Genomic DNA, 24,847 nt, shown 5'->3' with positions numbered 1-24,847 from the left:
CCTTAGAGAGTTACATGATGTCTGGAAATCGTACAAAGCTAAAAACTCATAACTACCCAGAAATCTCTCTGAGCTCTCATAAGCTGGTTTCAGTTTAAAAAAGAAAAAAAGAAAGAAAGAAGAGAGATTCACTGACCAGTAAGAAATCCAAGCTGCTTTTTAAAGGAATACATGCAATACCTGTTCCACATGTTCTTTGTGAGGAAAAAAAAACATAGTTCAATTACAGCTTTACATAAAATGAGACAAGAGCATGGTGAACTGCAGACTGGGAATTAGAGGTGAAGATACTGTTCAGTGCAGGCAGGCTGGGAACAGCATTACTTAACTATTTCAGGAAGCCACACACCCTCCCTTACTAGAGGATGTGATTATTAGAGATACTCCAATGCATTCATCCTCTCAACACAGTTATGCAAAGTTATGCACTTAGGCAATGCAGTTATTTCACAGATGGAGACCAGAGAAGCCAAATGAGCCAATCTGCACCGTCCAGCATGCAGGAAAGCTGATCACTGCTCACTCGAGCTGGTTTCCAGCCACTGATCCGACTTTCTCTTTGGGAACTGGTTTGAGAACAAGAACCTTTTGCCACAGTAATGTGGCAATCCACGGTCATATTGCAGTGTCAACAGCAAGGGGTACCAGGCATCTCTAGGGCTGCAGATACCTGCAGTGCAGAGCTGGATTATCAAGGCCTGAGGGAGCCCAGAATCTCAAAATGGTGAAGATTAGAAGGGACCTCTAGAAGCCATCAAGTCCAACCCTGCTGTGCAAGCAGGGATTCCTAGAACAGGTTGCTCAGGACCACGTCCAAGTGACATGGTCTTTTGAAGACCTCCAAGGAGGGAGGACTCCACAACCTCTGGAGCTGACAGTGATGAAGGCATACTTTTAGGCAGGAAGCTCAGCTGCAATATTGGGTGAACGTTTATAGCAGGGTAGGAAGCTTACTCCTTCCTCACCCCACTAGCAATAGATTTACACTAAATTGCATGTCATTTGCCACTGTTTCCTGAAGAGTTAACAAAAGAAAATATTTGATCCATACAGATGTGACTGAGAAGACAAAGCAGAGCTTACAAGTCTGCTGCACCAAAGACTGTTTTGCAAAGTCACATTTTTTGATCCTATCTGTATTTCAGAACATCTCCAACTGAGCTCCATTAATGTAATCGATTTTTAATGTCATTATCGAAGAACGAATGTGAAGATTTTAACAGCCTATTAGACTGAAATTAAGCCTCACCCAAACCTTCTTCCTTAAGAAAAAGGGTTTCAAAAAAATTGCAGAACTTTATTGCTAATGGACCAGGAGTTACTAAAGTGACCTGGGAAAAGGGAAATTTTTCTCCTCATATTGCAGTATACATAGCATCAGTTCAATCTCTGCTGAAGATCAGAGGTTTGTAATTACAAAAAGTGGAGTTCCCTATCGCAAGGGAAGGTTTTCTCCTGCTTCCCACGCAAGGAAGACCAGAGGGCAGCCCTTAAGGGATTAGAAACAGAAAGCATTTGCTGAGCTGGAAGAATTCCAGGATTCAAAATAAAATACAATGCATGCCCTACTTGCTTTTGTTCTCTGTGTTCCCTGAGAACAGGCATTGGCTGATTCTCAAATCAGGCCTTTGAGTTCCCAACACCTGAACCTGGCCAGCACTTATAACCAATGGCTTCAGCAGTGCTGCTTTCACCATGAGGCTTCTGCTACGATAAAACGTTGATTGCAACCTCCATCCTTTTCCTTGGGAAAGAGGCATGGGTGAGGACATCACCTTCTCCCTTTTATTCATCCCCTGTGTGAACCACGTCTCTTCAAACTCTACCCATGATTCAAGCAATTCAAAGACAGGACAGTAACCTAAAGACTGCCTTTGCCATGGCTGACATTCATCTTTCTCTGCTCAGTCACTTCTCCAGCAAGAGTCAAGGCACTTTTTTATTCTCTGGCAAATCAGTGACAAATACTTGTGGACATTTTGACTCAGAGCATGTCACCTCCTCCAAAGGTCCAATCTTTCCTCAGGTTAAAATCTGACAGACACCCACATTTGCAATTTCCCCTGTGTGGCACGCCATCGTTTTAACACGTTCCCCATGGTACACGAACACTGAGCTCCATGCAAGGTTCTCCCACTCACTGTGAGTGAGCATCTGCATTTCTAGAAAATTATGCTGTTGCCATCTATTTCACTTCTGATTCAAATTTTCCTCTCTTGAATTCAACGTTTTTTAAGAATTATTTTTACTTCTTTTGAGACATTTTAAACTCACTTCTTTTCAATACTGTCAACCAGCCTATTTCACTATTTTGTTATGAAGACAATGACGGCACCTGAATTCATTTTTGAAGGGATGGAAATGCAGATACAAAAGTGAAAAGCAACAACTGAAAAAAATCCTTCATTAGCCAATGGCATAGGCAGAAAAACACCAAGACACCCCCAAATCCTTCCCTGTTGCTCTGTTAGGCAAGAGAACTGAGATTATTAGCTTGGATCTGTCTCAGACACAGCAATATTATCTGCTGCTATAGTCTCATGTTCTTTCATGTCTTCCAATTAAAGCAAGTAAATTGAATTGGGCTGAGCTTCCTTTGTCCTTTTCACCTCTTGCGAAAGTCAGAGGTTACCATGATTTTATACCTGTTATAATTAGCTTTAATGTTGTAACCTAGGAGGAAAAAAAATAACATTCTTTTAGCAATAGACTTAGTGGTTTTCTCTTTTCTGCAACTGGTAGCCAAGTATAGACTTTCCAAGTCTTATTACAGTGTATCTAACCAATTCAAGTACTTTGATCAATTCTTTTGAAAAACAAAATTAAACTGTGCAACAAGTCAGTCCAGGCCAGGAGATAAATCTGAACACAGAACTTCAGGAATTTGTAGTTCTCCTGCTCAGGAAGCAAGAAAACAAGGCTCAGATTTAGCTGTTGGACTCAACAACCCTTATGGGTCTCTTCCAACTTGGGTGATTCTATGACTCAAGAGCTAAGAAGTGCAAAGTTCCCCAACGCGTGTATCTCAGCGCAGCAATAACGTGCACAGATGGGTGATGAGGATATAGATGTTATCAGCTGAATGTTTTTTTTGGACTGCTAGAGCATCATTTACTTGGAGCGTGCAGTTATGAGCTTTCAAAGATAATGAGATTTAACAAAAAAAAAAAAAACAAAAACATTTGAGGAGTTTCCTGCAGTTTTTGTTCTCAGCATTGCCTCCACAAAGCAGAACTTTTAGCCATACCAGCCAGAATACAATGTATGTCCAACAGGACAAGACTTCAGAATTTCATCCCATATTTTCCCCATACCCACTTCCAATCACCACCAAGATTGCTATTAACTGTCTACCAACACACCAGCCAAAACTGCTTATTCCTTCACAGCGCAGAAATAGATTGCTGCCACTTTATGTGGCCCTCGACTACCACCCTTCAGTCAACTTAGGGGGCCTGAAAAGCAGCAGAAATTTGCATGGGTGCTGAGAGAGGGGTATGTTAACACTTCTACCTGCCATGAGAGCTTTGGTGCCCGGCTTCTTGCAGCTGGGTGAGTTGTCAAGCCTGACTGATGCTTCATCCAGCACAGGTTCTCACTTTGAGAAGATCATTTCATCCGTCAGAACCTGTTGCCACGTTCCAGGTCCTGCAAACAGACTGCAGCCAAGGGGAGCCCTCTCCCTCTCCTCCCAACACAAGGTCACAGTGATGTTCCACCATAGAAAGATCAGCAAAGCTACAGCACCTGGCCTGATGGAACCAGCTCTCAGTACTCTCCAAAACCAGAGCACTTTGATAAAAGTGTCATTTATATTATTTTAAAAAATCACCTTGGAATCATTTAAAATGAGGGACAGTGTTGAAACCCAGATCTTTCCCTGAAGTTTAGGCCTGCAGGAGATGGGGGAACATTTCACACAGCACCGGAATATCAATTTTTTTCTCAAAGCTGAAGAACGGCTTGCAAAAGATGTTTGCTCTTGAATTCAGACATTAAGTGAAAGAATACCACCAGTCCTATTGATGTTGTTTCACATATAAAAGGAAAGTTTAGCCCTTGACATACACTGCTTCATTTCATGTGTCATGCTGTAACAGACTGGATTGCTGGATATCTCCAGCATGATTCAGAAGAAATTACAAGATAAAGAAAAGGACAATTATGAAACAGCCTGTTCGAATTTCCACCTAACTCCTTTCAGAGAGCAGCAGGAAGTAAAAGGGTCTAATCACACTCCTTCAAAAATCCATTTCCTTTCTGGTGAATCTGTAGATGATCTCAAGGCTCTTTTTGTCTCAAGACTCAAAACAGCCCAGCTGAAGCAAAGTCTTGTGACAGTGAATTCCATGAGTTAATTATATTTCCCTTAGCAAAGGAGTTCTAAAACTTCAATTTCTTTACTGATTCTTTTTGCATCCTGCCAAAATAGATAGAGAAACACAATTTCCTCTCTTTATTCTTCTTTTTTCCTCTGAACTGCATCACCCTTATGAGACTTTCCTCTTAATTTTAACTCTCAGCCTTTTCATTCCTCCTGAAATGGAGATTTTTTTTCAACCCTTTAATCATTTTCACAGCCTTTCTCATAAGCTCCTATGCTCAAACTCAAGAAAAGCTTTATTCAAGAATGCTGGTTCAAGATGTTCAAGATGGGAAACTGAAACGAAAGACAATGCAATCTTCCTTTATCTTTCTGAATTGGAAAATAAGCTGAAGAACAAGTTTTGTTATTTCAGCTACACTTTGAATGAGAACAGAGATACATCCAACTAAATATTTCTGGTTATTAGTTTAGTTTGAGAACTCTTCTGTAGAAGGACGTTATGTAACTGAAGAACTCTTGGTTCTTCCAGGTATTCTTCATTCTGTCCTTTCCTCCTTTATCTCTACATCACCCCATAGGCCACTAAATCATGTCTAAACCCATATTCATGGAGTGCGTGTGTCCTGTTTTTCAGACCCTCACTGGGCAGTATTCTTAATAACAGGAATGTGGAAAGAGTAAACTTTAGCCTATCTCCTTTAACATCCATAAGGGACAAACTTCACAGCATTTGCAAGCAGATTTACAGCGTAGGGGTGACACGTTGAGAGCAATCATTTTTCTTTTTCAAGAGGCCCAGGTACTCTTTCTTTTCCCAGTGAAAGACAGTACCACTCTCATCTCTATTTCTGGTCTTTTTCTTATGCAGCCCAGCATGAACTACCTCGAACTCAGTTAACAGCTAAATTCATTACTGGCAAAATGTAGGGTTTAACTCTGAAGTTATCTGAGATTCTTGCTCCAAGGGGATGACTTTAAAAATCTACAGCTGATCACAAGATCAGCCCACATAACCCTCATAGCCAGCTCTTGAAAACCAAGGCATCTTCTCCAGCACTGACAGAATAACCTGACCTGTTTCCTCAAGGTTCCACTCTAAGATCACTTAGAAAATAAGTTCATTTTGAAGAAAGGGAGGGGAGGGAGGGGAGGGAGGGGAGGGAGGGGAGGGAGGGGAGGGAGGGGAGGGAGGGGAGGGAGGGGAGGGAGGGGAGGGAGGGGAGGGAGGGGAGGGAGGGGAGGGAGGATTATTTTTCTGACTACTAACAGGAAAAAGAAGGTGGGAGATGACAAGGCTATATGTTGTCAGCCCTTTATTCAGCTAATGGTAACCATGCCAGGAAGGAAAGATTCAAGTGTCCAGGCTTCTTTTGCAAGGATCTGGAAGCTTTCCAACCCCTACCTCACAGTACAGGTTTGACATGTGCCACAAGAAGCAGGAATTATTTCTCAGCCCAAGCTGCCAGGCTTTCCCATGGCAGGAAATTGACCCTCCCATGTAGCCAGGAGTTCTTGCAATGCATATTCTGTTGTCATTGAGCCCACTTACACAGAAACCTTTCTTTAATTAAGCTCTATCAGGTTCTTCAGTATAGAGAATACCCAGAACAGCAGAGGTAAGATGTTTTGGTCTTGAGGAGCATCTGCAGGCCCCCAGATGACAAGTGCTGAGCATAGGGCCTGAATTACCTACGGAGACCTGGAGCCATCCAAGGATTCAAGGGTTCTTGGACCAACGTGAGCCTGTTGCTCCTGACATGTAGGATTAGCTTACAATTAAAATCAGGCTGATTTTCTGAATCTTCCTTCTTTTCAACACAGCCAAGTCACAGCCAAGTTCTTGTCATCTGAGATGTGCAGACACTTTGCCATCAAAGTGCCACTTGGGAACTGGGACACAGCACTGAAAGTAGCATTTGAGAAGCACGAGTCTGAGAAATCCTGCACACTCCTCCACATTTAATCATGAGACGGCACTCAACACCAAATAGAGGGCCTGGGTGATTTGCATTTTTTTGTTTGTTTGTTTTTTAATGGGGAAGGAGTAATAAAATTAACATTAGTGCACTTCAGAGCCGCATTTTTATTCATTGTTTTTGGTTTTCAAATCCTAACATTTAAACGCAGTGGCTATGTAAGCAATCCTTTCCATTGGTAGAGAACAGCAAACAGTTAAATGGATACCCACTGTGCCAGGGCAGGATCAGAGATCAGGAGCAGATCACGAGGCCCAAAGTCCTCTCTCCACACCTGCAGTCTCTGTAATTGCCCGTGCATGGCACTTCTGGTCCACTCAGAAGAGGCAATATTTCCCTGCCAAGAAATATTCCTCCTTTCAAGAGCTGCAAAAAGCTAAAACCACTGTCTGGACTCTGTACTAATTATCCTGGCTGGCTCTGATGAATCCCTGGCTGTGATGAGGAAGCACACCTCCCTTTCATGTGCTATGGCCATTCTGCTGGATAGCAGCTCAGCTTCGGGGCCTGCAGGTCAAGCACTCTTTAGGTCATGCCCAGCACCACTCTCCTTATGTGCCAAAAGCTTAAAAGAAGCATAGAATCCTAAAATCATTAAGATTGGAAAATACCACTTAGATCACGAAGTCCAACCCACCCCCACCATGCCCACAGACCACGTCCCTCAGTGCCATTTCTTGGAGCACCTCCAGGACCTCCTCCTCTGTCCCCTGGGTCTCTGTTCCACTGCCCAAGCACTCTTTGAGAGAAAGAACACAAACAAGCACAAAACGTGAAAATCAGCACAAAATGGAAAACTGAAGAAATGCTCCCATTTTCCTCTCCACTCAGAGAAAAACTATTTGTCAGCGCCTTTTCTGGCTTATTGTCAGTACCCATCACTTATCAGTTAGCATACCAGGTATTCAGTATACTGAATTCAGTTCTAATAAACTAAGAAAGGAGCGTGTTCATCTCATTATTTCTTTGCCCTTCAGAAATATTCTGACCTGGAACGCCCAGCGTTCCACAACAGGGAGAGCAGAGCCTTGCTTCAAGGCTAACTTCTGCCAGGGAAGGGCTGGATCTACCTGTGGCTCTTCTGAGGGTCTGTGACCATCTGCAGCCCTTTGCTTCTTAAGCTCCCCAGTGTGGCTTCAGCGTCCCATGAGCCCAGATGGTCAAGCGACAGACGAGAGGACAACCTTAAATTTCAGGTCCATATTGAGGGATCACATGCCCTCTCCTCTTCTAATTACTGGCCACTTGTTTTCTCTGCCTTCCTCCATCACTGCTCCAGTATAACTGTCAGATCTCCACTTAACACTTTGCGTTCAGGAAAACAAGTTAATTCCCTTTCCCTCATCCTCTTTTTATTTAATTTAATATCAGAATGTATCCTGAGCTTTCCTGAGATAGCAAACATTCATCCATCTTTGAAGCATAAAATAAATAGAGAACAGTGATCATCTCCATTAAAATCTGTAGAGGTTTTGTTTTTAGCATGACTCATGCATAATGCTAACAGCAATCAGACTTGGCCCATCACCACCCCTTCTGTATAACAAGTCTTACTTACTTTCCATGAGATAACTTCAAGATAAAGCTTGCCTCTATTAAAACATTCATTTGCCCAACTCCTGTTGCTGCTCAGCTTTGCTTTCTAGCAGAGACACAGCGAAAGTTCCATGTAGAAAAAAAAGAAATTTGCATTTCCCTGCACCCACCTCCTTTATTCCCTACCTGTCTCGATCTGAAGCTTTAAAAAGAAAACACCAAGCATACTGGCTAAGCATAACTGGAAATGCTTTCAAGGGTTTTTGTTATTCTCCTTTAATTTTGGTTTTCAAATTACCATCCTCTATGGCTATTTGGAGGTGGGGGGATTCAACCATTCTCGGCAGTGCACAAGCACTAGTCACATAGGGCCCTATAATTCAGTCATCCTACTCCAAGAGCTTTTGAATTCAAAGGAACACGTGTGGAGAATAAACGTTAGAGACTACAGGCATCTACGTTGTTTGACAGCTTCAGGAATCCCAGCCCTCAACCAGACATTCACTTTTCAGACTATTTCCCAGCCTCATCACACCTCACACGCTGTCTAAAGGGTACAATCTGCCTCAAGCAGGAAGATCAGATCTCTGCAGCCCACTGTACAGACCAGGTTTGATGGTTCCTGTGCTTCTCCCTTTGACAGTCATTGCAGCAACTAAGCCTGCTGCTGCTTCTCATGCACTGCACCAGAAATAGCATCTTAGGCTGCCCACGTACGGAGACGGTCCTGGTAACTAGCAAAGCAAATATCAAGGATGATCAGGTCCTTGTTATTAAATGAGTTACCTTCCAGATTATTAGCATCACCACAACCTATCCTCCAGACAATCGAGAGAATTCTAGCTTTTGTAATTTGTTCCCAACTGCCTGAGACATCAGGAATTGCACAGATACTTTGTACATTTCTTTTGGCAGCTCCAGGCCTGGCACATGCTGTCTCTGCCAGTCCCACCCAGAGATCCAGGCAGCTGATCCAGCTGGCTCTAGGCAACACCAGGACTCTTTAAGAGTGTTCAATGCAGGCCTATTAAAAGCAAAAAAAAATGAACTGTGCTCATAAACAACAGATCATGAGATTATTTTTTGTTTAATTTGTTTATACTGGTCATTAGCCACTCTCAGTGTTGGACAAACAATGCACACAGTTGTGGTCACTGCTTCCCAGAGGATCCAATGGAACCAGGGAAGGACCAAAATAGCAGCACGAGTCAGTGGTGCTCTCATGTTCAGGGAGGTCAGGTAGCCGAGGTCTCCAATAGAGGAAAAGATAGAGACTCAAAACTATAAACATGCAGGAAAAGGGATAAATTATTTCCCTGGTCTCACAAAGTCTAATGGAAAACCAATGGCAATCTCAGGTAGCTAGTGAGGGAGAGGAATAAGCAGCAGCACCACTCTTCATGGTGTGTAGCTGAATCATGAAATCTTTTGCACAAGATATGATGAAGCCAAAATTATAAGCAGGCTCCAGAACATGTAGGAGGAGTTTATAACTCTCAGTTTAAAAGCCAAGAGACCCATCTTCCCATGAATTCCAACAAGAACAGGTCTGAGCCCTGAAGGTCCTGAATGCAGGTTCGTAGGTCCAACGGTAGGAGCCTGGATGCGGGGAGGGCTCTGTTTCCAAAGCAGCAATAGAAAGTAAATAAATTCCCCTGATCTTCCCTCAAGAACAGTGCATTAAGGTTGTATATTTCCAGCCCAGTTGGGCATTTGCCTTTTTTTTTTTTTCCCTTCTTTTTTTTGGTGATTTAGAGTAGCTAATGGGTGATGTGATCATAGGAGCAAACACGGGCCCATGCAAACGTGAAAACTAAAATGAACAGGAGCAATAAACTACGTGTGTCTCCACAACAGCAACAGGCCCATCACAGCAGGGCACATCTCCTCAATGCTCATCTACAACTGGAAGAGTTTATACGAAATAAATAAAAATAAATTATGGAGATAAGAAAATCCTCCAGGAAGCAGCAGTCTATTATTTTCCCAGGCCATTATTAGCAGTGGATCCACAGGCTTTCTTGGAAGAAAATGAGAAAAAGCATTGCAGCTCTGCTGTCGAAAGAAACCAGGGGAGTATTTGCTGGAACAGCAAGCCAAGCTTTTTAGGGCTACTATCAATTAGTTTCCAGTTTAGCTCAATAGGATATTGATCCTAGTCACATATAACAGAACCCTGGTTTATTTTCTGATTAACAAGTTTGACTGTTGGATTTTGACAAACAAGATGTCCATCACTGCAGAAAAAAACCAGCCAAATTTATCAGTAATAACAATATGAAGGCTTTGAGTAGAATAAGCTGGGGAGGGGTGTGTCAAAAAAAGCAGGTGTGGGAAGGGTTACTGCACGATCACTTTAACATTTACATAAGGGTAAGTTCAATTAATGCAGAGTCTTCCCCCACAGCCTCCTCCAAAACACACTCAGACACTGGCTGGCCTTCTTCCTATGGAAACAGCCAACGAGAGCAAAGATGCTCTTTGCTTTCATGGGTATTTTAGTTAAAAGCTGAAAATGAGATCAAGTTTTCTGACATTTGCTATCTACCTTAAAAACGTGCACCCAACAGGATTAGCAGGTGCACAACCCTGCGTGTGATATCATGAAATGCATTCCATGTTCTTTCACGTTTGAATGGAAAAAAAAGAAATCAAAATCCCTCTGTAATATTGAAGATCAATGTGAAACTGAGCTTAGGAACCGAACATCAATTGCTGCCTGCGAAACATGAAGTAACATATTCAAGTAGGAATCTTGCACATATGGCAAAGGAAAGCTTTTGATATTGAGTAGTAAAATGATGCTTCAAAACCTGATGTCCTACATAACTGTATTTGTAAGAGCACATAAAGCACAAGTTCAGCACGGTCCTTCTTTATTATTCTTTGACGAATTACAGAACCTGGCTTGATTTTTATTTTATTTTTCCAACAGATCTGCGATCACTTTCCATAGAAAGGAAAATTAAAGCACCACTTGTGCTACCACCTCCCTGGAGAAGCAGCCAGGGCTGCTAGCAGTGAGCGTTTTTCCTCAGCAGCCTGCCTTCAAAGTCTAAAAGCAGAAATACCAAACTGCTATCTATCTGCAGTAAAACCCTCACTCAGACTTCCCCTTGAGGAGCAGCTAGCCAAGCAGGGAAGGCAATGGGTGGCTGAGAGGGTTTCTGGTCACTGAAGGAAGCTTAAAGAAAGGAGACTCTGCTTTCTAGCACAGACCCATGGCAACACAGCAGTGAGGTAAAACACAAGGATCTAGGAAATTCAGAACAAAACACAGCGGGCTGCAGAGAAAATACTAATTTAACCCTGTGTTAATCTGCAGATCGTTCAATCTCATTTCTCTACTGCAGGTCCCCCCACATCATTACTGGATTTGCAAATACAGCCCCCAGATTCAGAAAAACATTCACCTAACCAAGCACACCTGGTGCTTTCGGTGGGGCCAAACACCAACACTTGGTCACGAGCTCAAGAACGCCTCAAGAGCTAAATCCAGCCCTCAGTTCACAGGATTAGAAGGCTGTGGGATTCCTCACTGGAGCAAACCCTTGGGCTTGGTGCCGGCTGGTTTTCACATTGCCTTCCCCACACTGCCTGCCTGGTGGGAAGTCCATGTACAAGACAGCTTCAATACAGCCCAGCTAGCATCACCATTGGAAACCAGAAGCTTTGACATTAACAGGATTGTACTTCAAAAGAATACGCATGTTTGCAGATAGCAACAGGGTTCCTTATTACAGCTGTCTAATCAAGCTGATATTCTGCAATTATACTCCGAGATCAAACAGCACTGCAAACAGCACTTGCAATGAAACTGGCACCAGAAGGATGCCCGTGTCACGCCTATACACTGAGCCTTCAGTTGTGATTCCACAAGCCTGGCACACGCACTCAGTTTCAGGTGCTATTGCAGAATGTTGGAAGTTTCAATCGCAGCCAAGTGTTTTTTAGCTAGACATGTTTTGATCCTTGGGATGTGTTTATTTAAAAAAAAAAAAAAAATCAGGTAAAATCCAGTTAAATTGCTTTAATTTGGGGCACAGAACCATTGGAGCCAGCCAAGTTCAAACAGATACCTGAATGTTTTGCTGTGGGATGAACTAAACCAAGTTCTTCCCAGAACCAGGGCCTTAGTTTTGGTGGTTGGCTGGCTGGCTTTTCCATTTGTTTCCTTGAGCACACAGGAGGGCACATTGCAAACAAGAAATCAGAACGTACTGTTGGTGCAAATAATTGTAGCATCTATGCTAATTCTTTTTTTAATCCTGATACCCTGTGTGCTTCTAAGTATGTAAATCTGATTCTCCTTGTGGCTCCACTGAAGTTTCTATTGATTAAATACCCAGCCCCAGCAGCAGGAGGATCAAGCCCTGCGTATTTATTTTCTTCCTCTCAATACATACAGAACTCCCTTTGGCCTCTCAATTGCTGTATCACATGGTGTGCTGAATGCAAATAGAATTACAGTGCTAATGCACCCAATGAATGTATTTGTATATGCGTGCCAGCATTCTCCTACCAGCATCCTACTGTACACCACTAAGTAGACCAAAGAATATATATTCATCACACCTGGGATGTTTGTGAAATGAGTGCATATGAGTAACAAGAACCAGTGCTCACTCTTCTCAAAGACAAAATGAGCCAAGATGAAGGCTGCAAGATCAGGACCTCATGCAGACCTTTGTAAACCCTAATGTTCACAGTGAAGTACAATCTGTACAAAGTAAGAGTTACTTAAAGCTTGTTAAATGCAGAAATTGTTGCAATGTGTAACAAGACAATGCCAGCATTTCCCAGAAATAAATTAGTGGTGTCTCTTCAAATAGGACACAAAACACACAGATAGCATTTTCAACTACAATCTTATCAGACATGCACCCTCTTTGAATTATTTTCAGCAACCTTGTTTTACAGCAAACTAAATTCATCCCTGTAGAAGCTTCACTGATTTCAGAGCAATAATATCTTAAAGATGGGATGCATTTAATTTGCTGGTTCACTCTACATTGACTTTTGAAGTCAGCCTGTAACCGTCAGAAGATAGATTGATTTAAATCAGGTTCAAGTACCTCGTGGCAATTAGAACCTGCACAGCCTGAAAAATGTCAGTGAGTATTCGGATGAGTTACATGCCAGCATGTACACAAATAAATCTCCCCAAAGTCTCACTGCAGTTGGTTCAAACAGTGCTTTGAAAGTGACTCACTCTGCTCAATAATCATCATTTAAAGACAGTAACTGCAGTTTTAAAGCAATGTTTCACCACAGCCACTTCCACTCTAACCCGTACTTTAAAAATAATGCAAACCAAAACAAGGCTGTCCCCTGAATTTACAGCAAGAGGAGGTCACTTACCCTGTGAGGACCACAACGAAATCCATCACGTTCCAACCATTTCGGAGGTAAGAGCCTTTGTGAAAAACAAACCCCAGAGCAATGATCTTTATACCAGCTTCAAAACAAAATATTCCAATAAAGTACGGCTCAGTGTCATCCTGCAAAGAACAAAAAGCAGAAGTGTCAAAGATGCCCATGTGCCTGCACTTGCCTCGACAAATGTAGGATAAATACGTGCACCAACTTCCCATTCTTTCCAGCTGTGGACAGAGTTGAAACCAAAAGGTTCAAGTGTATTGAAACCAAGCATAAAGAAGGATTTCAGAATTATTCTTCTGAGGATAAATTTGACTTTTTACATGGAAAATTCTATTTGCCTTTGTTCCAGTGGCTTCACCCCCTACTTTTCACAATTACTCAAATTCCTGGAAAGAACTTTAATACTGAAATCTTGCTCCAGGCATACATCTAAATGTGAAATCACATTTCTATAGTTACTGACATGGAAGAAAACAAGTTTCTGTTTCCTGGATGAGCTATAAAGACAAACCAGAGTAATCTGAGGAAAACAAACTTACAAACATCACCAGGAAGTCTTTTATCATTTATTCCATCACTTCTTTCACTCTTTCTGCTTCGCATTCCACAGCTTCAAATCCATCTATTTTTGTTCTGTTGTGTGTCTGATTCAGGGACAAAACCTAATTTCCTTCTGTTAATAGTGGAAGCAAAAAGATTTTTGCCTACTGCCCCATTGAAGCTAAGACTTCATACCCTAACCCAATAAAGAAGAGAGCAAGTTTAGAGCTTTGTTAAACTTCCTTTCCATCCTTGGCACCAGATCCCTCAATGTTATATTGATCCGTTGATATTATATTGATAAGAGTTTGAAGAAATGCACTTCTAAAAGGAAGCATTCACTGTTGGAAAAAGAGATGTCAGCAAAAAAACAAGAGCAAAGGAAAAGGTGAAAGCACCAGGTGTCAATTTCAAGAGCATGCTAAGCAGCTTCAGCACCTGTATCCAATTTTCACACCTGCCTTAGATCCATGATTTTAGCTTAAGGTAATGGAAGTGAGGTAGCCCTACTTCAAAGGAAACAAACTACCAAATTAGAGAATTGTTGTTATAGTAGCTTTGGTAATTCTGATCAAGAGTTGAGCTTTGGGTGCAGTTATTTATATGTTGCAATTCTGTTAATGTCAAAAAGTAGCTCATTTTGTGCAGAAAGAACGTGAGTGTCAAGTCTTTGTGGCCACAACAAAGAAAGGAGCAGTTTTGACACAAATATTTTGCAGACACAGCACCACAGCTTCAACCCAGCACTGGCACACAGACCATGCTTTAGGCATGATGCTTGTTACAGAAAGCCAGCTTTTCTCTTACAGAACGACATGATAGCACACCCTTCCCAAAGAGCCTTGAACACTGATCACGTTGATGTATACCCAACTCAGAAAATCAATCACAAAGCACTAATCCCTGAGGGTAGCTCTAAGCTGTTGGAAATACCTACATGCAGACAGGCTTTTCCATCAGCATCTGAATTAAACTTTTGTTTCCTACCAAGGAGAGTCCTGCACCCCTACACACATCTCAGTGACACAAGACCCCTATATCCTCCATGCTACAGCATCTCCAGTCCCTTCTACCTTTCTTAAGCTCACTGCTTCCCCTCCTATTCCCCTGTGGCCAGGCAAGAAAGAAGAGAGATCTGAAATTATCATACATGGTTTAAGGAGAATCTACCTTACCGCCCCCTTGGCTTTCCTTTGTGATCACAGAGCCACTCTTGCTGCCTAGGCTGCCTGCTCTTCAGCCCCACAACACCTTCTAGATCAACAAACACCTACAATCTTCACAAAACAAAGCCCCCCCCAAGCCATCTTTCATTTCCAAAACACATCTAATAGTGGACCTCTAAAAAGAGCTTTTCTACCACATCATAAAATAAATATTAAAATTCCCCCACTCTGAATGCACTCCCTGCTTATTACTCCTTCACTTCCTGAAAGCTCTGCATCTACTCTGCTACCAGTCATACACTCTATCTGGGTCAGATGCCTTGTGGTTACAGCTCCCATCTTTAAAGGACCGGTGTTCAGGTACTCGAGGGTTTTATAGAATATGTTTTTTCCCAAAGTCAGGAGTATACAGAGCTCTTAAGAATTGGGTCAAAAAAGCTCTTATCAACACCTAAGAAATCAGGAAGGATCACATATGGGCTTGGGTATTTGTTTAAAAAAGAAAAACAAAAAACAACTATTGACAACATTGATGAGAGTGAGTAGCTGAGGAAATAAGAGGGCATAAAAACTGATCTTTTCTAAAGCCTATCTACATTTACACTAATTCAGCCTAAGAATCAGGTCAGTAGCAAGGATAGAATTAAATACAAAAGTGATGCCCCTCTAGGTAGTAGGAGCTGCTGCTGAAAAAAAGGATTTGCATTAGTGTGTGTGATGGAAGGATGTGGAGTGGGTGACTTGCCCTGAGCAACACTGAAACAGCACTGCTGTCAATTGAAAAATCCTGCTTCCAGCTCATCCTGCAGCCCCTTGCAGAGAGGGTACTGGGGTCTTGCTTGAATTCAGGTTTAGGGAAGTAGGAGATGATAAGTATGGATGTGAATGCTTAGAAAGAGGGTGGAGAATTTGGGCAGCAGCCAGAGCTGTGCCAGCAGGTTGTTTGCTGTGGACACAGCAAAGCTTGAGTCTGGGCCAAACACACATTTAATCAATATGTTTCAGATCAGAAACAACTTCTATGTCTGGGAAGTCATTACTATTCCTAGTCCATTTCCTAATGTCTTTCGTTGGCCTTCAGATGTGACAGCCTTAATAGATTTGGGTGTGTAAGCCTTTGTTCATGCAGAGTTTAATATGAACTGCTCATATATGGCTGCACGAAGTGCCAGTGAATAGGTTAAAGAATTAAATCCATTAGGCAAATGAAGGATCTGTCATGCTGAATATCTGAGAAAACAGTTATGTTCCATCCTCACATCAAAACCAGCCAAACACTAGGAGCCCTACAGTGAAACACACATCCTACAGACCCACTGATGTCTTCAAGCAGGCTGTTCTGCACAAGAGCAGAGCAGAAAATAAGTTTCTCATCCTGTTAGTTCAGATATTGTGTCTGTTAGGCCGAGAAAAATTCGTGGTCTATAGAAGCTACACATGAAAAAAAAAAAAAAAAGAAATTAGCAGGACAATGGAGAGAAGCACAAGCACACCTCAGGCTGGACAGCCAAGGACACAATGGCCAAGGCATCCACCTGCAAGGTCATTCAGGCTTCGATTTGAAGCTCACCTTCCCACATCTGGAGCTCTCACCATCAGGCTCTGGGCCACTCAGTGCAATTCCCTCAGCATATTTTATCCTGGCATTGCTCCAAAGTGTATAAACAATGCAATATTTATTGGAACATAGTGAAACTGCCTCTACTAACTATTGGCTAAGGCATTCAGCTTGAGACAGAGAGCAGTAAGCTTGCAGCATTCCTGCTCCAGTGGATAATTACTGATTTGAAGTAAAAACTTCCAGCAGCCAAAGAATGCCAAGCTCCCAGACCAGCACAGGCAAGAGCCTAGGGAGTAAAGCATTCCCTTCCAGTGGGAGCGTGAGCTTATTTCTCTTGTTTGAAAAACAAGAATTTGCAGGCAAGGTTCCAGCTCACTTCTAACTGCTTTAACCACCAGACTGACGTACTTTCAGAGCCTTGATTTTCACTCCCATTCTAGTGTCACTTTTTCCAGTGATAGACATGAGGTTCATTTCTGCCCAAACAATTGGGTTTTGACAAAGTTTCCATACATTGGTTGTGTTTTTCCTGGATTTTATTAGCAGACTGCTCCCCAATCCTAACTTGAAAGAACAATAAGACTATATGCTTCCATATAAACCTCAGTTGTCCAGAAACTCCAGACAAAAAGAGCTAGAAATTAACCTAGCTAGTCCAGGGACAAAAGAGGCATCAACAGTTTTTCTGTCTCACAAACTACATACTGAATATGAACTAAAAAAGATTACTTATAATTCAGCCGTTCCAACTCTGAAATATTGCATATACCAATATATCACTCACTCTTCCCATGTATTCAATTAACCTTGCTTGTCAAGAAACATGAGCATGGAAAGCAAATTAAGATTGCACTGCAGGGTCCCTGGGGAGATACATTGAGGAAAATCTTGATCAGAAGAGAAAAATAATGAAAATATTTGCGAGGATTCTTCATCTTTTTCTCGACTTTAACAAATAGGTGATCTTAAGATCCCTTGTCTTTCTATCTGTGGTGCAAAGTATTTGAGCAGGTTTTGTTTTCCTTCAAAACCTCACCCCACATCTCTCAGTTGTAAAAGGCTGATGGCATACATCTCATCTTTAACATCTGATTAACTCTTCAGCAATGAGTTCACAGTCCAGTATGGAGTTTTAATGAACCCAGGAGAAAGGAATATATAGCCATAAATCATTAGCCAAAAGAGGCCATTTCTATTCCTGCCAAAGACAGTAGTAAAGCACCTGGTGTTAAACGTGGACTTATAATCTGGCTCAAAAAAAACCCTGAAAATATGTGGGATGGTTTGGCCACTCTGTTTTAACAGAGAATTGTGACATTTTCAGTGAAACTACTCACAGTTTGTGGGACACAACAGGAGAATTCTAATGAGGCTTCGCTTTGAAAACCAGAAGATAGTTCTTATTCACAATGCTTAATTTTTAAAGCACATTTTGAAAATAGAAAATATCCTGATTTGTAAGGATCATCGCTGTTATTCTACGCTAAACTCTTTAATACTGCAGTTACAGACGTGCTGTTGTTAAGATGGCCTCAGAATATGTGGTTAAAATTCAATGTTGCACAGCTTTGGGGCAAAACTTGAGGGTTAATTCTTCCTTCATCTCCAAGGCAGAAGCAACAAGTTGGGTCCTATGCATTTAATTTGTTCAGTTATTTTACACTGCTGTTAATGCCATTGCCCCACACAGTCGTGATATGGGCAGAAACCAAAAGAGGACGTGGAAGCACGGAGCATTGAAAAACAGAGCTAATGCAATGGAGAAAAGAAGCAATAAATACCATCCTGGATCCATTTGTAAGTCTAGGGATACAGAGCAACACAGACACAATGTGCTAACCATATCACCTCTTGCATGAAGTAACAAATTACCATAAGGTTACCAAGCCAGAATATTCACAAAACTGCCTTTCCCCTTCACTACTGCATATGTTTAAGATCCATGTATGGAACGCTGGAATTTTCCCAGCTCAGTCATCATCCTAAATCTGTGCTTTGCTCACAAACCCACATTTGCCTTTCTATCAGATCCCCAAGCATACAAAACACATTGTCACCTAATGAAAAAGTTCAACACATTTTTCATTTTTTTTTCATCAATACATCTTAACTAGAAATCACAGAATCACAGGAGTTGGAAGGGACCTCTGGAGATAATCTAGTCCAACACAATAATAGTAATTAATATTAAAAGTGACTAGAATACAATGTAAATAGGCAGCCAGCCTATTATATATGCATCAGCAGATACATTTCCAAATAGGCAGTATCAACCAGCTGAGCCTGAAGTTCATTCTAGATCTCTCAATTACACACTTTATTTTCCCGTTTTCTCTTTACTTCTGTTTTGAAGACTGAAATTGTGAAAGTTGCCCACTGTTATGGACCAGACTTAGAAACTGTAGCAACCAGCTTTCAGAGGTTCAAGCATTTGACTAGAAGGATAATATTATTGTTGTTTCAATAATTTAATGTCTACATGTAAAACACACGGAAATACATATTTATTAATCCTTTGAACATACACCAAGACTAATGAATTTAGACATGAAATATATTCCAGATCATTAACAGCAGGAGGAAAAAAAAAAAGTCAGACCAAGTATTATCCATTTTTTCCTACAGCGATGATAAGCGAAAGAATGATTTTGAAGCTATTCTTGTATTTCCTTCTGAAATAAGGTAATTGAGCTCATTACCATAAAGCCTGCTGGTAAATTATTTTCCTCCATAAGTTGGTTTCCTTTTTGGCAGGGGAATGTAATATTCTAAATCCAAAGTTTGCTTAAAATGGTCCTTAATATACAGTTGTAGCTGGAAGACAGCTGAAAGACTCACGGGCCTAAAGGTTATTCTGTTCTAACACTTCCTCTGAAAATATCAAAGATGTTCATTTGATTCTACACATAAATCTGAGCAGCTCCTTCCTGTCTTGGTCTACATACAGTGCAAGTTTTCTCCTCTTCTGTTATGCTGAAAAGTCCCTCACTTTTCTTGGAATTGCACAGGATTGGCTAGCGTGATGAAGCATTCTTGTGCTTGTAGAATTGGGAGGCTGTAGTTCTGTTTATTGTCAATACCTTATTTGTTCTGTTTGTAAATTCCATTTCTATTTGTTTACATATGGATCTTGAAAATAGATACAAGTACCCACAACCCTGGGTGGCTGATTGCTTTTTGTATAAGACTAGAAGAAAAAAAAACTAACTAAATAAATAGAACTCACCAATCTCTCTGACATAGGTGTCTTGTCTCCATCAGGCAAATGTTGCTCCAGAGCCAGCACAATACAATTGGCTATGATTGTAGCTAAAATCATGTATTCAAATGGAGTGGGAACCAGAAGTTAAAGAAAAAAACCAAGATAGCACAAGAAGAACCACAATTAAACTCATTTATACTTAAAGCAATTAAGTTGAATGTTCAAAGATCTGTTATCTCTTTTGGAGACGTTCGGTCTCCTAGAATTTCTCAGTTCTTTTGGGGGTATCTTTGGAAGAAGAACAGGAAACTAGATCTTTGTGAAAGTTAGTGACCTACACAAAATCAGAGCTACTCAAGGTGAAGTGTAACAAGGATGAAGAAAGGAAAAAATAGAAAGTAAAAAAACCCCAGAAAGCTATCTTTTTATCATTATTAAATGAGATTAATGACCCAAACTGAAACAAAGTAAATAATACAGCTGTATGTCGTCTGCTGAGTTATTATTCAGAAATTTGTCATCATTTAACTTGCTCGCATCGTGTAAAGAAGTCATGGACTAAATAGTTCGATTTAGAGTGCCTACACAGGTCCAAACTGCTAGATCGCAACACCTGCTCCAGATGAGAGCAAAATAGTCAGTGTTCTATCGAGATGCAGAAGATATCTTAGAGAAAAAAAGGCAAACCCAACACGGGGTAGCCTTTCGTTTCATGGATTCATTCTGGCCCTGAGCCGTTGCGAGTCTTGGAGCTCTGAGGGCGGAGCCGCGGCGCGGGCGGCAACGTTCCCCCAGCACGGCGGACAGCTCCGCTCAGCACCGCGGACAGTTCCGTACCGTACCGCGGGAACCGTGCGTCAAAACGTTGGGTCGCGCCCTTTTCAGCACCGTGGACAGCGCCCGCTCGGCACCGCGAATAGCGCCCGTTCAGCACCGCGGACGACTCCGTCGCTCAGTACCACGGACAGCTCCCGCCCTGTCTGCCCCCGCCCTCCTGGGCCGCAGCTCGGCCAGGACCCGGCCCGCAGCTCGGCCGTGGGGACCTGCTGGTGGCTCTGTTGAGCCGGCTGGCTCCGCAGCGCCGTGGGCCCCCTCTCCATGCTGTACCCTAACAGAGCAGTAGCCCAAGAGGCTAGAGAGGGATAGAATATATCTAGCCTGGCAGGAAATGCGATGCTTTGGCTGCCACTGGGGCTTTGGAGCTTGTTTATTCATGCAGGGAGCAGAAATGGATAAGGAAGTATAGCAATGCCTGTGGTTTTATAATTCGGATGGAGAGATCAATATGCACGTGTATTCAGGAGGAAAAGAAGTGCATTCATTCTACTGGTGTATTTTTTTCTGTTAGCCTCTTTGGAAGTGAAAGCTTGGGAAGACTAAAGAGGAGCCAGCCTCCATGGCAATTGAAAGTGTTGCTAGGAGGCTGGGAGAAGGCCTTCCTGATGTTAGCTCACAATTAATTGGTGTGTGTTCAAATGAAAAGAAAACAACCAGTTCCCTTGAGATCGCCAGTGTAATGCACTCCTGTACACACACACACGTACACACACACATGCACTAGATCTACTCCTTGGTAACCTCAGTTAATCTTGGAAGAAGAGCCTACTTCCCTTTTCTCACAGCTTACAACCCCACTCTGTGTATCATTACAAGCAAAGCCTCCTTCTAAGGAAGGTATCTGCAGCTCACTCGGCCTGGAAGCTGATTCTGAGACAGAAAGCATCTGCCCCTTTCACAATACAACAGATGAGCTTTCCCTCCACTTACTGCCTTCCTCTCTCACAAAGCTTCACTTTTTCGTTGTTGTTGTTTTGTTTTTAGAACTGACTAAGCTTAGATTGGGTCATTCTCTCCTCATTCAAAGTGATAAGATTCCTGTTGGTTCTAATGGATTCAGGACACAAGGTACTGAAAAAAATCTGCAATGGTTGTGTGGTGGGATTTCACAAGGTATCTCAGTTATCACTGTCTCTCCTATCAGTGCAGTTTAATGCTAAGGTGTCACCATTTTTTACATTTATTCTCCTATTCAGAGTTAGAAATAAGAGTTGTAAGTCTCTAAGATGGAAATAAGAATCGGGATTCATTAGCAGGAATCTGACAAATTCATTAACATTTCATTTAAATTGTAGAAATACAAATCTATGCAACTATATATCTCACACCTAAATACACACTGGAATGCATGTATACCTAACACCCCTGGCACAGTCAAAAGCACACTCTGCTGCTTCCACAGAAGCATTTTCCTGTGATACCAAGCTACACAACTGCACATTATGTCAGACACAAGGATCTATGTCGCACATACCCATTACACACACTGGATCACACATGCAGGTCTGTATTAGCTGCAGACACTCATCCTCAGCTGACTAGAGGGGTCTCAATCTCCACATCTCCCCCCTCCCCAGCTTCCCCACCATGCCCACACAGCCTCCCTGAAAGGATATGGCCATTCTGTTATTCTCTTGGCATATTTCCGTATAACATTATCTTCACTGAAGATGAAGAGGGATCTGTTGACTGTGAAGCAGTTCTGTTTGACAGGGATGGGATTGTAGAGAGCCATAGTCCGGGCCCTCTGAGCCATCGACTGCTTATACATCCTTTGGCCGGCTTGGGGGCCACCTTGCCGGCTGCTCCCTCTTCCAGCCCCGGCCGGCCCTCCACCTCCATAGCGTGTTGGTAGATCATCCCCGAACCGAGCCATTCTCTCAGCGCACGGAGCTGGGTGCTACAATCCAATCTGGCAGCCGAGACGAGAGGAAGACGCATCACAGCGCGCAGCACTTCTCCCTCCGGGGGCTTCTGTTGCGGGGTCGGGATTGATCGCACCAAAATACACAGCTAGATTTTTAAAAAATCATCATCATCATCAACATTCCCTTCCCTTCCTCCGCCCTTCCTCTTCGCTCGTGGCTGGGGCTGCCCGGATAGAAGGAAGGTGCCGATGCTCCGCTCACCTCCCCGCACAGGTGCCGTCTCTTCGCCCCGACCTCATGGCCGAAACCGCGGGGCTGACGCGGTCCCTTCCGCGGCGGCCGACGTGGTTCTGGGCTGAGAAGGGGCTGCGCCGCTGCCGTGCCCACCGCCGGAGCGCTCCGCCGTGCCCAGCCCAGCCCGGCCCTGCCCGGCCCCGCCGCATGTGATGCCCGGAGCCAATCGGTCGCCGAGGCTCCGCCCGTTCCAGTCACCGGCACCGGGAGGCGGGGAGGGAAGGAAGGAGCCGACCCGGCCCGGCCGCCACCTCCACCCCGCTAAATACGGTGAAACCGCTGCCACTCCCCGGGGCTGCGGGGGGGAGGAGGATCCGAGCGCCCCCAGCTCCGCGAACGGCCTCGCAAAGCCCCGACCCGGGGGTGCGGGTGGAGGGGTTGGGGAACAGGCGAGGCAGCCCTCGCGCCTGCGCGCCGCTGTCCAGATGTGCGCTGCCCAGCTCCTGCACCCGTGGAAGCTGCAGGGCAATGGGGCTCCAGCCCCCTCCCCCCATCCTTCCCCCGGCCATTGAGATCCCTGGGGAAGAGAAATGGGGGGCTGCGGTTGCGAAAGCTCGTTTGAGAGCCTGACCCCATCCGGCCCCTGCAGGACAGAAGGGGGCTGCAAGAACAAGGCACACGGATAACGTGGTGCAAAGCTGAGCGCGGGCTGGCTTAAAATGGACAGCCGCATCCTGGACAACTCTGTATCCCCTTGTTTTGTGTTACTCTTGTAGAGCACTGGGTACCTTTAATTCCATATTTATGGATGAAATCCTTTAATCCTGTTTATTCCAACACCCTCTATTGCTCCCATCCATCCCAAGTCAGAAAGCTCACTCCTTGTTCCTGAGGCACTCACACCAACTGTCACCACAGTAGCTGGTAAGGACAGCTTTCTACATTTAGGCTAAACCTGGAAGGGGCCCTCCAGAGAAGTCAGGGCTTCCAACAAGGGGACATTTTCACTTCCTCCCACTAAGGAAACCTTGGATTCTGCTGCTTATGAGTTTTTTGCCTTAGTCATCCAAGCTGTCTCAGCTCAAAACCAACCCACCAACTAGGCAAGACTGCAGCAACAACATCTGCTGACTTCAGGAGACAGCAAGAGGGTTTTCACAAATAAGGGCTGGCAACATCCAAAAGGGTGACTCTCTAAAAGAAACCAGTTCCTTATGGAGGACTTTGGCATCTGAAGGGTTTTCTCACATTGCAGGATGGCCAGAAGATGCCCTTTGGAGGCAGCTGGTAACGACATCAACTCAAGGAGCTGTAGAAGGAAGCAGCAAGGGAGGAAGGCACAGCATTCCTTGCTGCCTTGAGGGTTGGTTAAAGCCAGCTGAAGCCCTGGGCACAAGATCAGTGAGGCTGGCAAGGCTGCAGTTTGCCTTCCCACATATTTTTGAGAGCCTATGTGGCTGAAGAACATTAATCAGGACTTGCCCTTCAATCCCAGCTCTGCATAATCTGCAGATTGAATTGAATGCTGGAGTCATTGATAAAAGCTTTGCCCAGAGAAGGAAGATGAAATCTTTGAGAAGCAGGGCCTCACTCTTCAGCTACCAGCAAGTTGCTCTGGCATCCACCAGACACCCAAACCATCCCTGGGTACAGATGAATATGCATTTCCTCATGTAAGTCATCATCTGTTAAGCATCACACTGAAGCTGATCCCCACAAATGGACACACCAGGGAAGCCACGTCATCTTTTTACCAAGGCAGAAGGAGGGTGCAGAGAGCTCACAGCTCATGGGCTGAGAAGAGTGGGAGGTGCTCTTTCCCTTTAGTTTTCCCTAAAAATATCATTTTCACCCTCACTGCAGTTTTTCTATAATGAATTTAGAAAAGCAAGTTCCCCCCAGCTGATTTATTTTGTCTACATTCTTACTTCTCATCTTCTGGTCACTCAATCTAACATCCTGTGGTCTTATGCTATTCAATGGAGGAAAAGCTGGCTCTGTCAGTAACCACTGGAAAGAGAAATACCATTTTCAATAATCCCTCACCTCTACTGATAGCAATCAGCATCTGGAAAATTAAATATATTGGCTTACAGAAATCTTCGTTCTTGTATCCAGTAAGACAAAGGCTGGGGAACAAAGCTCTGAAAAGCAAAAAAATAAAATAAAATAAAAACAAGCAAACAAAAGAAACCCAAGGAAATCAAACAGCCCTTCA

The 24,847-nt window shown here is 43.2% G+C and overlaps 1 protein-coding gene across 10 annotated transcripts in view; it reads right to left on the bottom strand.

Moving 5' to 3' along the window:
• Window positions 1-22,830, bottom strand: part of LOC128073142 (voltage-dependent N-type calcium channel subunit alpha-1B-like) — a 260,445-nt gene extending 237,615 nt beyond the window's left edge. For 8 of the 10 annotated variants that reach the window (XM_052667605.1, XM_052667604.1, XM_052667609.1 and 5 more), the window contains exons 1-2: window positions 19,715-19,815; window positions 13,201-13,340 (exon numbers count right to left, since the gene is read on the bottom strand). In XM_052667605.1, coding sequence (XP_052523565.1) covers window positions 13,201-13,340; window positions 19,715-19,807 — 233 coding nt within the window. In that variant the 5' untranslated portion in view covers window positions 19,808-19,815. Of the gene's footprint in view, window positions 1-13,200; window positions 13,341-13,760; window positions 14,121-19,714; window positions 19,821-22,143 lie in introns of those variants that run through there. The other 2 variants (XM_052667614.1, XM_052667606.1) reach the window with 2 other exon arrangements.
• Between the last annotated feature and the right edge of the window lie 2,017 nt (window positions 22,831-24,847).

Source organism: Tympanuchus pallidicinctus, unplaced genomic scaffold, assembly GCF_026119805.1.
Source record: "Tympanuchus pallidicinctus isolate F22 unplaced genomic scaffold, pur_lepc_1.0 scaffold8, whole genome shotgun sequence".
Taxonomy (NCBI): domain Eukaryota; kingdom Metazoa; phylum Chordata; class Aves; order Galliformes; family Phasianidae; genus Tympanuchus; species Tympanuchus pallidicinctus.
The sequence above is the reverse complement of the archived record's forward strand: the minus strand, read 5'-3'. Positions and strand labels throughout refer to the sequence as shown.